This window comes from Acinonyx jubatus, chromosome C2 (assembly GCF_027475565.1).
Source record: "Acinonyx jubatus isolate Ajub_Pintada_27869175 chromosome C2, VMU_Ajub_asm_v1.0, whole genome shotgun sequence".
NCBI lineage: Eukaryota > Metazoa > Chordata > Mammalia > Carnivora > Felidae > Acinonyx > Acinonyx jubatus.
Genome location: NC_069384.1, coordinates 150,297,171 through 150,310,629, shown reverse-complemented (window position 1 = coordinate 150,310,629; position 13,459 = coordinate 150,297,171). Strand labels below are relative to the sequence as shown.

General features: G+C 55.4%; 1 protein-coding gene across 3 annotated transcripts in view; it reads left to right on the top strand.

Annotated features, from left to right (window-relative positions):
* DLEC1 (DLEC1 cilia and flagella associated protein) overlaps nucleotides 1-13,459 on the top strand; it is an 89,714-nt gene that overhangs the window by 49,351 nt on the left and 26,904 nt on the right. For all 3 annotated transcript variants that reach the window (XM_027040685.2, XM_027040684.2, XM_053221677.1), the window contains exons 7-16: nucleotides 3,063-3,150; nucleotides 3,890-4,063; nucleotides 4,717-4,853; nucleotides 6,216-6,308; nucleotides 9,492-9,582; nucleotides 9,966-10,128; nucleotides 11,050-11,242; nucleotides 12,037-12,095; nucleotides 12,666-12,834; nucleotides 13,213-13,306. In XM_027040685.2, the coding sequence (XP_026896486.1) occupies nucleotides 3,063-3,150; nucleotides 3,890-4,063; nucleotides 4,717-4,853; nucleotides 6,216-6,308; nucleotides 9,492-9,582; nucleotides 9,966-10,128; nucleotides 11,050-11,242; nucleotides 12,037-12,095; nucleotides 12,666-12,834; nucleotides 13,213-13,306 (1,261 nt within the window). The remainder of the gene's footprint in view (nucleotides 1-3,062; nucleotides 3,151-3,889; nucleotides 4,064-4,716; nucleotides 4,854-6,215; nucleotides 6,309-9,491; nucleotides 9,583-9,965; nucleotides 10,129-11,049; nucleotides 11,243-12,036; nucleotides 12,096-12,665; nucleotides 12,835-13,212; nucleotides 13,307-13,459) is intronic.

The window sequence follows — 13,459 nt, the reverse complement described above, 5'->3', positions numbered from 1 at the left end:
AGGGGGTTATAGCTTTCATATACTTGTTCTTTTGTTTCCATTCAGTATTTTGCTAACTTAAAAAAGGCGTCTGAAAGAAAAAAAAAAAGAACATAGGTACAGAAATACCAGGTGAAAAATGGCAAACCAAATCAAGCAAGGAGTGCGCGCGTGCACACCCACACAGACACCGGAGCAAATTGTGTGTAACCAGGAATGCGAGGAATGTCCTCACGGTGGGCCTCGAGTTGGCAGTTCGCTGCTCTGAGCCTGTCATCTTTTCCTCTGGGCCTTCCAGTGCCATCAAGGAAAGCCAGCCCACTCTGCAGCCCTTATAATTATCGCGGCCCCAGACCTTGCGGGCACCGTAGCTACCCCATGTTTCAGCGCCTGACCTCCACCTGCACCTCATTTCAGCTGGCCGTGGGTGACAACCATGCCAATTGTGGGGCACTGCATACCAGGGCTCACCACACCCTCCTGCCCGGCAGCTAGAGTCCTAGATTGCCACCTGACTGCTGGGAGAGCCGACTCTCGACTTGCATCCTAAGGGTCTGCTGCTTTAGGACTCCTCGGATGCCAGCTGTCACAGCCGGGGTGCCCCACAAAGCAGAGCCTGCAGCGGGGAGGGCAGGTGCTGTCATTTGCATCTCTAGAGAGGAGTGAGGAAAGGGAGTGCGGGGAAGGAGGAAGAGCCAATCTGAGAATGTGTCATTGAGCTGACTGCCATTACATGCAATTGACGCTTTCATTGTGCTTGTCGCACATCCCCTCAGAAGCCATCCCCTCAGAAGCCTTGTAAACCGCTGGCCCCTGCCTTTCACTGGCCAGGGGATTGCCTTGTGTGGCTGGAGCAAAGCTGTCGTAAAGTTGTTGTTGTTTTTTTTTTTTTTAACGTTTGTTTATTTTTGAGAGAGACAGAGTGCGAGTGGGGGAGGGGCAGAGAGAGAGAGGGCGACACAGAATCTGAAGCAGGCTCCAGGCTCCCAGCTGTCAGCGCAGAGCCCGAGGCGGGGCTCCAACTCAGGAACCATGAGATCGTGACCTGAGCGGAAGTCAGATGCTTAACAGACTGAGCCACCCGGGCGCCCCTGGAGAAAGGCTGTCTTAATGCCTCAGTGGATGCGAGGACCGGCTGCTGCCATGGACACCTTGACTGGTAATCTCAGCAGTGGGTGCAGCTGGCTCCATGTTTCTGAGGGAACAGCAGCCTGATGGGGGAAACTGCACATGCTGTTGCTCAGGCTATTCCGTGCACGTGTGCACCCCTGCAGAGACAAGACTGAGATAGCATCCATGCTGCATGGAAGATACTATAATCCCTACCTCACTCCATACCCTAAGTGAAGTACTTTCCAGCAAAGATCTCAAATAAATTTTAAAGAAGAAAATATAGGAGACATAGAAAGATTTCATGAAACAGAAGCACAAACCACAAAAGGCTAATAAATTTTACATTAACAGTTTGGAGACTGTACCTCAAAAAATATGAGTTATGAACTTGGAGATTGTTTATAACATGTACCTTAAAAAGAATGAGCACCCAGAATATATCAAGAACTCCTACAAATCAATAAGAAAAAGACAGGGACGCCTGGGTGGCTCAGCCTGTAAAGCGTCTGACTCTTGATTTTGGCTCAGGTCATGATCTCACAGTTCGTGGGATCGAGCCCCGTGTTGGGCTCCGTGCTGACAGCGCAGAGCCTGCTTGGGATTCTCTGTCTGTCTGTCTCTCTCTCAAAAATAAAGATATAAACATTTTTTAAAAATAAGAAAAAGACAAAGTACACAATGGCAAAATTGTAAAGGGATATGGATAGACAACTCACACAAGAGGAACCCCAAATAGCAGATAAACATATGAAGCAGTGCTCATTATCATTAATAACAGAGAAATGAAGATTAAAACCATAATATGGTTCTCTGCACACTTGGGGGTGGTTCACAGATACACTGGTGCAAATGTATTGGCCAACAATGGATAAGTGTTGATTTAGGAGCACATACCTATGAATAAAAGTATGAAGACCCACACTTCAAATTTACGTAGGTGTTATCTGGTGGAGGGAAAAGGGGCTAGGATAGGTTTCCTCTGTACTTTTTAATGCTTATTCAGTTTTGAGAGAGAGAGTGAGTAGGGGAGGGACAGAGAGAAAGGGAGATACAGAATCTGAAGCAGGCTCTAGGCTCTGAGCGGTCAGCACAGAGCCCATCGCAGGGCTCGAACCCACGAACTGTGAGATCATGACCCGAGCCAAAGTCGGATGCTTCACTGACTGAGCCACCCAGGCGCCCCATGTGTTTTTATGATTTATTATTAAACTGGGTGATGGAAACTTGGCTTTTGTCATGTTATACTTTATCCATTTTCCCCGGTGTAATATTTCACAAAATCGAAGCAAAAGGTATGTTTGCGTACGAGCTCCTCTTCTGGTGGGGGTTAGCAGTACGCGAATCCTAGGCCTTGCCCCCGGGGGTCTCCTAGTCTGAGAGAGGAAGAAGAGAAGGCAGGATTTGATAGGGTTGGATGGGTTGAGTGCTGGAGGGAGGCCCGATTACAACCTTATCATACAGGTGCCTATAGCTCTCTTCGCTGTGCCCATGGGAAGAAGTGGCCCAGAGGGATATACGTAGGGGAAAAGTCGGCAAGTAAGAGGCCAGGTGAGCAGGACGTTGGAGCCCGATCTCCTGGGCTCACATCTCAAAACTCTACGGGTTAAGGAACGTCTGGGAACTTCAGCTTCTGCGGTGTGAGAGAGCGAGAACTCCCGCCTTTTCCTGGTTATTGTGAGGTTGATAGGGCACATGGCGGATACTCAGTACACAGCAGCTGTTGTTTTAAAGCGGGCAAAGGCGAGGTCAGATCTATTCCCGTCTTCCAGTTCACCTCGTATTGTATTTTTTCCAGATGCAATCGAAGGTAGATAGATGGGCAAAAGGAATCCCCATGTGCCCATTGGCCAGCCTAGACTCATTTCATCTCTACCTCTGCCCGCTTTCCGCGCTAGGTAGTCCGTCCGGGCCTCGGGTCACTCGTCCGTGTGTATTGCTGTCTAAAAGAGCTCCCCTTTACCTTTGGGCAGATGGCGATCTCGCTACAGAACACCACCGCGGCCAGCCGCTGCCTAAGAGTCATCCCGCCGTCGACGCCGTACTTCGCGCTGGGATTGGGTGAGTCAGCCCAGCCGTGGTCTGGACCGCCTCGGAATTGTGTGTTGGGCTCGCTCCTGGCACCGGCCCGCGTGGCCCTCTGATGGGCCTGGGCCCGCGTTTCCCTGAGTCCCTGGGGCTCTCGTGCTCTGCCAGTAGCCCGCCCACCCGCCAGCCCATCCTCCTGACCGTGTCTCTGAGACCTGTCAGGCCCTTTCTCCAGTCACTCCTCCAGGCCCGGGCCTGCCCTCTCTCTGCTTGCCCCCGTTCTGCCGCTGCATCCGATCAGGCCGTCCTCATTCGTCACTTAAACTTAACACTGCGGTGGCTTCCCAGCTGGCCTTCCAGCTTCCGTGAACACGGTGTTGTAAATCCCAAGAACAGCCTGATCGAGTCATTCCCCTCCCCCACTATGCTCAGAAGCTCGAATGGCTCTCTGCTGTCCCATCAGGCCAGGCGTGGCCTCACCTAACTATTCCAGATGGACCATGTCCCCCACGCCCCCAACCCCCACCCGCCTGCTCCCTGCCCCGAGCCCTGGTGTCTTCACCTGGATTCCCTGCCCTCACAGCCTGTTCCCCTCGCGTGCCCTTGTTCTGCCGTCGCCGTGGCCTTGGCCCAGACAGCATCTACTCATGGAGCAGCCCCAGCTGTGGTGGGGACTCGCTGTACCCTCTGGCTGCCGTCTGTAGCCCTTGAGTCAAAGCCCTGGTGGCCGGCTGGTCCCCAGATCCTCATCGGTTGCTTTTCTCATGCACAGGGATGTTCCCAGGAAAAGGCGGAATGGTGGCCCCTGGGATGACCTGCCAGTATATCGTCCAGTTTTCTCCCGACTGCCTCGGGAATTTTGATGATTTCATTTTAGTTGAGACCCAGTCAGCCCACACGCTCGTGATCCCCCTGCAAGCCCGGAGGCCACCCCCAGTGCTGACATGTGAGTGGGCGCGCTGCCCTCCCCGGGATTCAGTCAGGCTGCCTGCTCTCAGGGCCCCTTTGTGGCAGCGCACGACTTGGTCCTCTTGGGGAGGGGCTTCTGGGTCCTAAGGAGGGACACCATGCAGACTTCCACGGTGTCAGACCCCAACTGTCCTACTTCCCAGTGGAGGCTGACTCCGAATCGCACGCATGAGGAGAGGAGTTTAGCAGCCCAGCTAGCTCCAGCATGGGCTCCTCTGACTCGTGGACACCCCCGAGGGCCTGCGCCACACAGAGGCAAGGAAGAGGTGCCTAGGGCCCTCGGCAGATGTCGCCTCTGTGGCTCTGGCGGGGGTTGGGGGGGGAGCAGCTTCCTTGGAAGGCCGGCTTTGGCTGGGCCCCCTCATTTACAAGCCTGGGCACAGACTAGAAGCTAGGACTCTCACCACAACCCCCAGGCCCATGCTGGGTGGTCCTGGCCGAGGCCTGAGTCCACAGTGGGCACAGACTCCTAGCCCTCAGTGCGTGGAGGCTGCCACGTGGGAGTGGGGGTCAGGGAGTGTCCCCATTCATCCCCTGCTCTGGGTGCCGGGCCACGGCTGCTCTGAGCTCTGGCTGGGCCTCTCCGGAGGACGGGTTATTTCTCATGTGCGTCTTTTCCTATGGCTGCAGTGTCACCGGTATTGGACTGTGGCTACTGCCTCATCGGGGGAATGAAGATAACCAGGTTCCTGTGCAAAAACGTGGGCTTCAGCGTCGGCAAGTTCTGCATCATGCCTAAAAAGAGCTGGCCGCCACTGAGCTCCAGGGTAAGTGACCGCAGACTGCTACCCGAAGCGAGAACGAATCCGGCAAAGGAAACCCCCCACCGCCACCCCGTGGGGACTTCCCGGAGTGCACCTGTGATGGGAAACACACGGGAAAAAGAACGGTGTACCGTCTCCCCCAGCTGCCGTGATCCACATGCGGATCCAGACGTACGGAGTCCGGTGCTGACACCCGTGTCACCTGGGCGGGTGGTCTCACCTCCCTCACCCTCCCAGGCCTGGCTCACGTGTCGCTGCATTTATTCCTTCAGGCGGTCACCACTGTAGCCAATGTTTTTTTTTTTTTTTTAAAAAACATTGAGCATGAACGGGGGAGGGTCAGAGAGAGGGAGACACAGAATCAGAAACAGGCTCCAGGCTCTGGGCCATCTGCCCAGAGCCCGACGTGGGGCTCGAACTCACGAACCGCGAGATCGTGACCTGAGCCGAAGTCAGGCACTCAACAGACGGAGCCACCCAGGCGCCCCGCCAATGTTTTAAGAGATACAGGGTCACAAGGTGGCAGCTGTTGGACTGAATTCTGTGTGCATATTTATTTGGCACTGTGCTTAAAATCATTTTTTGAGACGACCTTGAGAAGCCGGGAGAGTTCATGTAAAAGTCTGCATTTCCAGTCTCTGAAAAACTGGCAGCCGGGCAGCGCTGGGCCAGGCCTCACCGCAGCCCCACTGGCTGGAGCCCGGCACTGCACCGTCGACCGCATGTGCACACGGTTGTTTTTCTTGTGGGCGGGATATTTCTTGGTAACTGTGTCTCTGGAACACAAGCGATAGATCCGGAGGACACACGTTTCGCTCACTTCTGCTACCTGCTGGGGTCCCGTAGGTGTGGGATTGTGTCCCCGGCCTGCTGAGACGGCTCCCTTTGTCGGCAATCGAGCTGCAGCCTTGCCAGCAAGGTGGGGGCTCCCCTCAGCTCTGGCTGCAGCTTCGAGCCCCAGGGGCAGATTGGGGATGGAGGCAGACACGCAAGCTGGTGCCAGTCACACCGGGCATGGTGGTGGGGAAGGGACTGTGCTGGGGGAGCCCATCTCCTGGATGAGGCCTTCTCTCACGCTGTTGCTGCACGTGTGAAGCACTTGTCAGTGGTGTTCCTTCCTCCTCCTACCAGTGGTCAGCCCTTCACAGGGGTTCTGGGAGCCTTGGGAGGCGCGCCTGGTGCCCAGGGAAGGTGGAGCGAGTGCTTGCTGAATGGACGGGCCTCAGTTTCTTCACTGACTGTGTACCGGATGGTCCTTAATATCCTTCAGATTGCAAAATGGATGTTTCGAGAAGTGTGTAATCTTAACTGCTGGATTTTACAATCTCTTCCGCACTCTTGTGTAATTTTCCACTTTTCTTTAAGGCTGTCGCAACCTTGGGCTTCGTTGAGCAACCTCCCTTTGGAATCCTGCCTTCCATGTTTGAGCTGGCTCCGGGGCAGGCCGTGTATGTGGAGGTAGGTAATTGACATGACGTGTGTTTTCTCCTTGTTACGATTGGCCGTGACTGTTTCCTCAACTGCTTGCATGATTTCATTTTGCCTCTGTGTTTTCATGACCTGAATATCCACCCCCATTCCAGGGTGGTTTCTGTGTAGGAGCATAGTCTCACATTCTGTGGGGGTGAGGCGATTTGCTTGCCTTATGATCCCTCTGACAAAGCAAGTGGAGACAGCCCCAGCATTTCCATCAGGATCCCCAGGTGCTGCCTGTCCACACCGTTAGCAGGGGGGTCCCTTCCACCTCAGCTGCCTCCAGGATCGTCCTTTGGTTCTTCAATCTCTCTTGGATACCAGCCCCCACCCCTGCCAGATCTGGTGCCTGGGGACTGACAGTGGCTTTGTCCTCTTTTTTCTTTAATTCTTGGTTATACAGTCTGCAAGGCTTGGCTTCCTTAGGCCTCATTCTGAACGTCCGCTTAAAGCTCCCGGAGTCGGATCTGCGGGCTGTGGGCTTATCCTTTCCCAACCACCTTCTTTCAGCGGTCCCTTGGGCTTATCACACCTTCTCAATGGTCCCCAGCACGGTCTATGAGAAACGGTGATGTCTCCCTGCCCCTCTCGTTCCACACCTTCGCCCTCCCTGACTCCCTGGCCCAGGAATCCAACTGTGCCACAAGCGTACGTGGCCTTCCTCGCTAGTCTGCTGGAGGAGGCACCGACATTCAAGAGTGAAGGCTGTCTGGTTTCTGGCGAGGAGGATTTGGACCACACCATGGCATCAGACAGTGAGAGCCGAGAGCCATGGGGTTTTCAAATGTAGCTGCCTATCGCAGCCTCCTGAGAACCTTGCAGACGCATTGCTCTCTTGGCCCTGTCCTGAGGTTTCAAGTTAATGGGTCTGGGGTTTGCCTGAGGCATAGGATTTTTTTTTTTTTTTAAGTTTATTTATTTGAAAGAGAGAAAGAGAACACACCTGGGAGGAGCAGAGAGAGAGAAAGGGAGAGAGAGGATCCTAAGCAGGCTCCGTGCTGTCAGCGTAGAGCCCAACGTGGAGCTTGATCCCATAAACTGTGAGAGCGTGACCAGAGCTAAAACTAAGAGTTGGAACCTTAACCACCTGAGCCACCCCGGCACCCCAAGGCATAGGATTTTTAAAGCTTTGCGGTGCGCAGAAAGTCTGAGGACCACTGCTGTAAGTTGCTTTTTCATGGTGAAAAGGAGGGCTTCCCTGTATCAGCTGCTTTCCAGTTTCAAGTGCCTGATGGGATCTTTTGGAGCCCTGGAGTGATGCTGTCATGCTCGTGTCTGTGCAGATCTGATCCCCAGTAAGAACCTGGCTCTTGGAGTTGGGATGAGGCCAATTCAGGGCATCATAGGGCTTTATCAGTCCTCGCCTGCTGCTGGGGGATGGCTTGGGTCCTCTTGCCTGGTCCAGACCGTGTCAGTACCTTGCGGTGTGGCTTTAAGAAATTGGGGTCAGTCACCCCTGGCCAGGCCGGGACACCTCCCTCATGCCACCGTCCTCTGATCCCCAGGGAAAGGCAGAGGGGAGCAGCAGGACCCTGTGGGGAGCAGTGAGGAGTCAAGAGGAGGTTTTTCCCCTTGGTGTTCCTTGCGTATCTTCTTTTTTGATTGGGGTTTTGTTTTAAAACGTACTCATATTTCCAAGGAAGAAACAAATTCACATGACTAAAATCCAGAGATGGGAGTAAACGGTCAAATGTCCTTTTCCACTGCAGCTTTTCAGCCACCCAGATATCCACAACCTCACTGGGTCCTCTGAACGCCCTTTCAGAGATACACCGTGTGTGTTTTCCTTTGTCTCCACTTTTCCTTCCCACACATCGCTTCTGTCCACTCACCGTTCTGCTATACCTTTGTTTTCTAAATGTGTATTTATTTTGAGAGAGAGAACGTGCACACAAGGAGGGGAGGGGCAGAGAGAGAAGGAGAGAGAGAATCCCAAGCAGGCTCCGTGCCATCAGCACAGAGCTTGACATGGGGCTCGAGCTCACGAACCATGAGATCGCAAGCTGAGCCAAAACCAAGAATCAGATGCTTAACCCACTGAGCCACCCAGGTGTCCCAGTTCTGCTAGATCTTTTTTTTTTTTAATATTTTTTTTAACATTTATTTATTTTTGAGAGACAGAGACAGAGCACAAGTGGGGGAGGGGCAGAGATAGAAGGAGGCACAGAATCGGAAGCAGGCTCCAGGCTCCGAGCTGTCAGCACAGAGCCCGATGCAGGCTCAAACTCATGAACCGTGAGATCGTGACTTGAGCCAAAGTCGGACGCTTAACCGACTGAGCCACCCAGGCCGCCCCAGTTCTGCTAGATCTTAAGGAGCAGTCTCGTATTCTTGACAGCTGCATAGTATTCCACTGTGTGAACGAACCATGACTCAGGTCAGCCGTCCCCCGCTGATGGACATGAAGGTTTTTTCTGATCTCTGGCCATTTTGGTGACTGCATACATCACTCTGTCCAACTATGAGTCCCCCAGCAGGTTACAGTCTTTGAAGTGGTTTTGCTGTCTCGGGGGTCTCTGCTGGTCCGAATTGTGATACACATTGCCAAAATCGCCACCATGCAGAGATATGAGGGTGCCTGTTTTCTCACACTCTTGCCAACAATGTGTTGTCAAACTTAAAAACTGTTTAAAAAAAAAAGGAAAAACTATTATCATAGACTGTTAAAGCATATACAAAAACGGAGAGGATAGTTTAATGATCACTGTGTCCTCAGTACCCAACGTCAACGTTTATCAACTCTTGGCCAACCATATGGCATCTACACCCTTCCATCTCTTCCAGCCAACCCCCCCTTTCCCTCCAGATGATTTTGGAGAAAATGAAGATATCTTCTTGTTGCATTTACGATTCCTAACTTTCTGCTCTTTACCAGTATGAAGAGTGAAAATGTTTTCTGCGTGGTTTTCCTTTCCATTTCTTTTATCATGAATGAGGTTAAACGTGTTGTCATTTGTTTAAGAGCCGTTTGCATCTCAGTCTCTGTGAACCTTTTCTTCATGCCTTTCAACTTGCTTCCTGCCTTAGTCTGGGGTGGAGCCTTGGCAGAACACCCTGGCTTTCGGGAGAAGGGGGAGCAGCAGAGAGGGAAACGAGGGGTGGAGAATAAGGGGAGGGGTGTGTGTCTGAGAGGGGGAAGGTCCTGAACGACAGCCCTTCTCTCCCCAGGTCTTGTTCCTCCCGACAAGCCTGGAAAAGGCAGAGCAGACCTTCGTCATTGTGTGCGACAACTGCCAGATAAAGGAGCTGGTGACCGTAGGTGGGCTTGTGTGTGCGCCCAGGCCACCTCAGGTTCTGGGGCATCCTGCTGAAATTTCCCCAAGATGCCCACCCGCCTACCTACCTACCTACCTACCTACTTATCTTCCTTCCTCCCTCCCTCCCTCCCTCCCTTCCTTCCAGTTTGACCCAGCAAGCATTTAACTGAGTACCCGCTATGTACCAGGTTATCAAAATCACCTCCTTTTGGTCTGGGAAGATGTGGGGACAGGATCTGCGTGCTGAAGCCCCTGTTACCCTCTTGTGTCCACCTCCTGGGGTCATGATCAAGGCCGGTTGCATGTGGATGGTAGCGTAGATCCCGTGACAGCCTTTGGCCACAGAGTCCTGATTTCAGCCCTTTTTATCACCTTACTGTGTCAGGAATTGGGCAGCTGGTTGCTTTGGATCTGATCTATATTTCTGGTGAAGAAAGTCAGCCAGAGCCTGGAGAGCTTACAGACGTAACAGCCCAGCACTTCATACGCTTTGAGCCTGAGAACGTTCAGTCCACAGCTAGAAAACAGCTCATTATTAGAAATGCTACGTGAGTGACCGCTGGGCAGTACCCTTCAACACACACCCTTTCTCCTTCCCCGCCTGGCCCGGAGCTCCCAGTGGGCAAGGAGGGTCCAGATTTTCCCTGTCCATCATGGTGGCCACAGGTGACCATTTAAGTTGAAATCAACTAAAATTAAACTAAAACTCACTTTTTCGGTGGCCCCAGTCACATGTTGAGTACTAGCCACGTGTCGCTAGCCACACTGGACAGAGCAGATACGTACGTTTTCCCTCACTGCAGGAAGTTATAGTGGGCAGTGTTCTAGATTATCCTGGACCACCCTTAGCCCCAGAACGGTTTTACAGAGAGGTCTTGCCATGCCCATGAGGGGAAGCCATCCACGTCCCAGGATCAGATTGTGGCCAGTGGGTTCAGTTCTCACTGCCAGCCAGGCTTCCCGGGTGACCCTGGGCCTTACCATCTGCTGTCCCTCCCCATCAGCAGTGTGCCAGAGTCCCGCCTCCCCACCCCCATGCAGTTGTCCCTGCTCTGTTGGCAGCCAGTGCCGGACAGAGCCGCCCTGGGAGGCCACAGCTGGAGAGGTGGAGGGCAGTGGAGGGGGGAGTTCATGGGGCAAACCTTTGGAACTCTCACATGGTAGGAGACACCGCAGAAAAATGTCCTAGGGTCCGTAGCCTAATAGTTAGAGCCCGGTTCCCTGTGTTCGCCATTTTCCTGAGTCACCGTGGCTCTAACCCCCAACTGCTATGGTGGGGAGGGCGCAGCTCTCTTACGAGGTCTCTGGCAGACTCTCTGACCCACACGCTCCCCAGGCTCCTCCACTGGACGAGCCTCAGGGCTGACCTGGCCACTTCCTGCTCCTAGAGCAGGGCCGGGCCAGGCAGGGGGTGGGAAGACCGGTCCCGGCAGAGGTGGGATGCGGCCTTGGATCCCCTGCCCCCACAGGCACGTGGAGCTGGCCTTCCACTGGCAGATCATGAAGCCGAACCTGCAGCCCCTAATGCCTGGAGAGACCTACAGCATGGACAGTCTCAAGTACCACCCTGACAGGGAGACGGCCTTCTCCGTCCTGCCCGAGAGAGGGCTTCTCAGCCCCCACACGGACCACGAGTTCATCCTGAGCTTCTCTCCTCGTGAGGTTAAAATGATGCCATCGTGGTAGTCACGCATGCCTGGGTCAGGGTACTTCCACCACCCCCTGCCCATGTTCTTTAGTGACACTGAGGCCACAGCCGAGCCTGACGAGATCCCGGCACCCTCTGAGGCCGGCCCGTAGCTAAGAGTGGGGCTGGAGGACGAAGCAGCCTCTCTGGCCGGGTCCTGACCGTGCACACACCCGGTCTGCCGCGAGACCCTGGGCTCGTTTCCTCAGCTCTGGTGTCTTCCGTGTTTCCGCTAAGTCGACAACAGTGCCACCCCTGGGCAGCCCCCAGCACCCCCCGGTGTGTGAGGTGCAGGTGCAGAGCACAAGGTTCACACAGGGGGCTCCAGCGCGAGGCCCTGTGTGTGACTCGAGAGGGGAGTGAGAGCTGGGTGTGAAGGGGGTGCCCTGGGACCCTCTGCCTCTCAGCTCCGCACCCCGGCCTCACTGTTCTGGGAGGGTGTGGTGCCGCCCACGGTTGAGGGCTCTGCTGGTGGGCAACGTCAGGGTCTGGAGGGCCTTTCCTTCCTGTCCGCTTGGGCGCAGCTGAGGGAGGAACACCAGTCTGGAGTCTGCGGTGGCCCCCCTGAGTCCTGGCTCCCGTCCTGGCAGGCCCACACCTCTTCCCTAGGGTAGGGGGGAGGTAGCAGGGAAGCAGCGCTGTGTTTTCCAGAAGGCCTTTGTGGCAGCGAGGCCAGGGGGAGAAGGAATTCCTGCCATGGCTCCCGGCTTCTCCGGGGCCACCTGAACGGAGGGCGGTCTGTTTTCAGGGCGCTGTGTTTGTCTTGCAGCTGAGGGACTTTCACAGTGTGCTCCAGATGGTGCTAGAAGAAGTCCCAGAGCCCACGAGGTGAGCGGGGGCTGGGCCCTGCGCGAGGGCTGGGCAGTGGGGCCTGCCTTCTCCTTGGCGGTCCTGGGGAAGGCAACGCGAAGGGGTGAAGGAGCCCCCGGCTCCCCGGCAGGCTTTGACGCGGGGGAGCACTTTGCCTTGTCCTGAGGCCTGGAGGGGCTCAGCCGCGGGGGACAGCTCGCCGGGCTCCACTCAGTGGGCCCTGGGCGGTGGTGACTAACGAGGCGAGGCTGTGCCCCGTGGGGGCATCTCTACCAGCTCTGCCCCGGGCAGACGGTCAGGGTGGGCCTCCAGTCAGCCTCTGGAGAGACCCCGGGCTGGGTGCCCATGCCGCTGCGGTGTGGTCCCTGGAGGCAGCGGCAAGGGGCCCCGTCCCAGTACTGGGACGGGAGTTCATCACTGGTGGGCTGGGCCTCTGATTTGAGGGCGCTTAGGAGCTGGGGGGGGGGGGGGGCGGGGGGGGAGTGCTTCCTCTTCACAAGACCCCAGGCAAGGGACAGAGGTGAGGGGCACGGAGGGCCATGCTCCTGGGCTGCGTCGGCTCTTAGCTCCCGGCGGGTTTGTGTTCAGCTTGGAATTGGAAACCCTGAAGGATTGCTCATGCTCTGCGGATGACGTCATTGTCCTAGAACTCGAGGTGAAAGGCTCGGTAGAACCTTTCCAGGTCCTCTTGGAACCGTATGCCCTCATCATCCCCGGGGAGAACTACATTGGTATAAACGTGAAGAAAGATTTTAAGGTAGGCTGTGGTCTCTCCCGAGCCTGGGCTGAACTTGGCATGACTATGGGGGGGGGGGGGGGAGGGCGGGGTACGGCTGGAGGGGCAGATGGCAGCTTACTGGTTGTAACCCGATGCCGGACTGGGCATGTCTGTCATCTTACCAGCTCCCCAGCATCCTCTGAATGATAGGGCTGCGGAAGCCTTCCTATGCTCCTGGGTCTCTGGCAGGACACGATGCCCACGGACCCTGCCGCGTGGCGCTGATGGCCAAGAATTAGCGGGGAGGGAGGGTGTCAGGAGGACCCGTTGTGAGCCCGGAGCCCCGCAGTCCTTCGGTGGGTACAGATGTGTGCAGGGGCAGTGCCCGGGGAGCCTGGATTGGGGCATGTCTTGCAGATGTGGAACAACAGCAAGTCCCCCGTCAGATACCTGTGGGGGAAGGTCAGTGACTGCCACATCATTGAAGTGGAACCCTGCGCAGGGACCATAGGTACCGGGGGCACCTCCTGGGGCTGGCTGGGGAAGGAGACCTGAGAGGAAGAGGGGCCTGTGCAGGCATTCGGGGGGTCCCGGGATCAGCTCCGGCCGCAGCCTCGTCCACATGGTGGACGAGAAGTCAGCAAAGGCCAGGCATCTGGGCCCA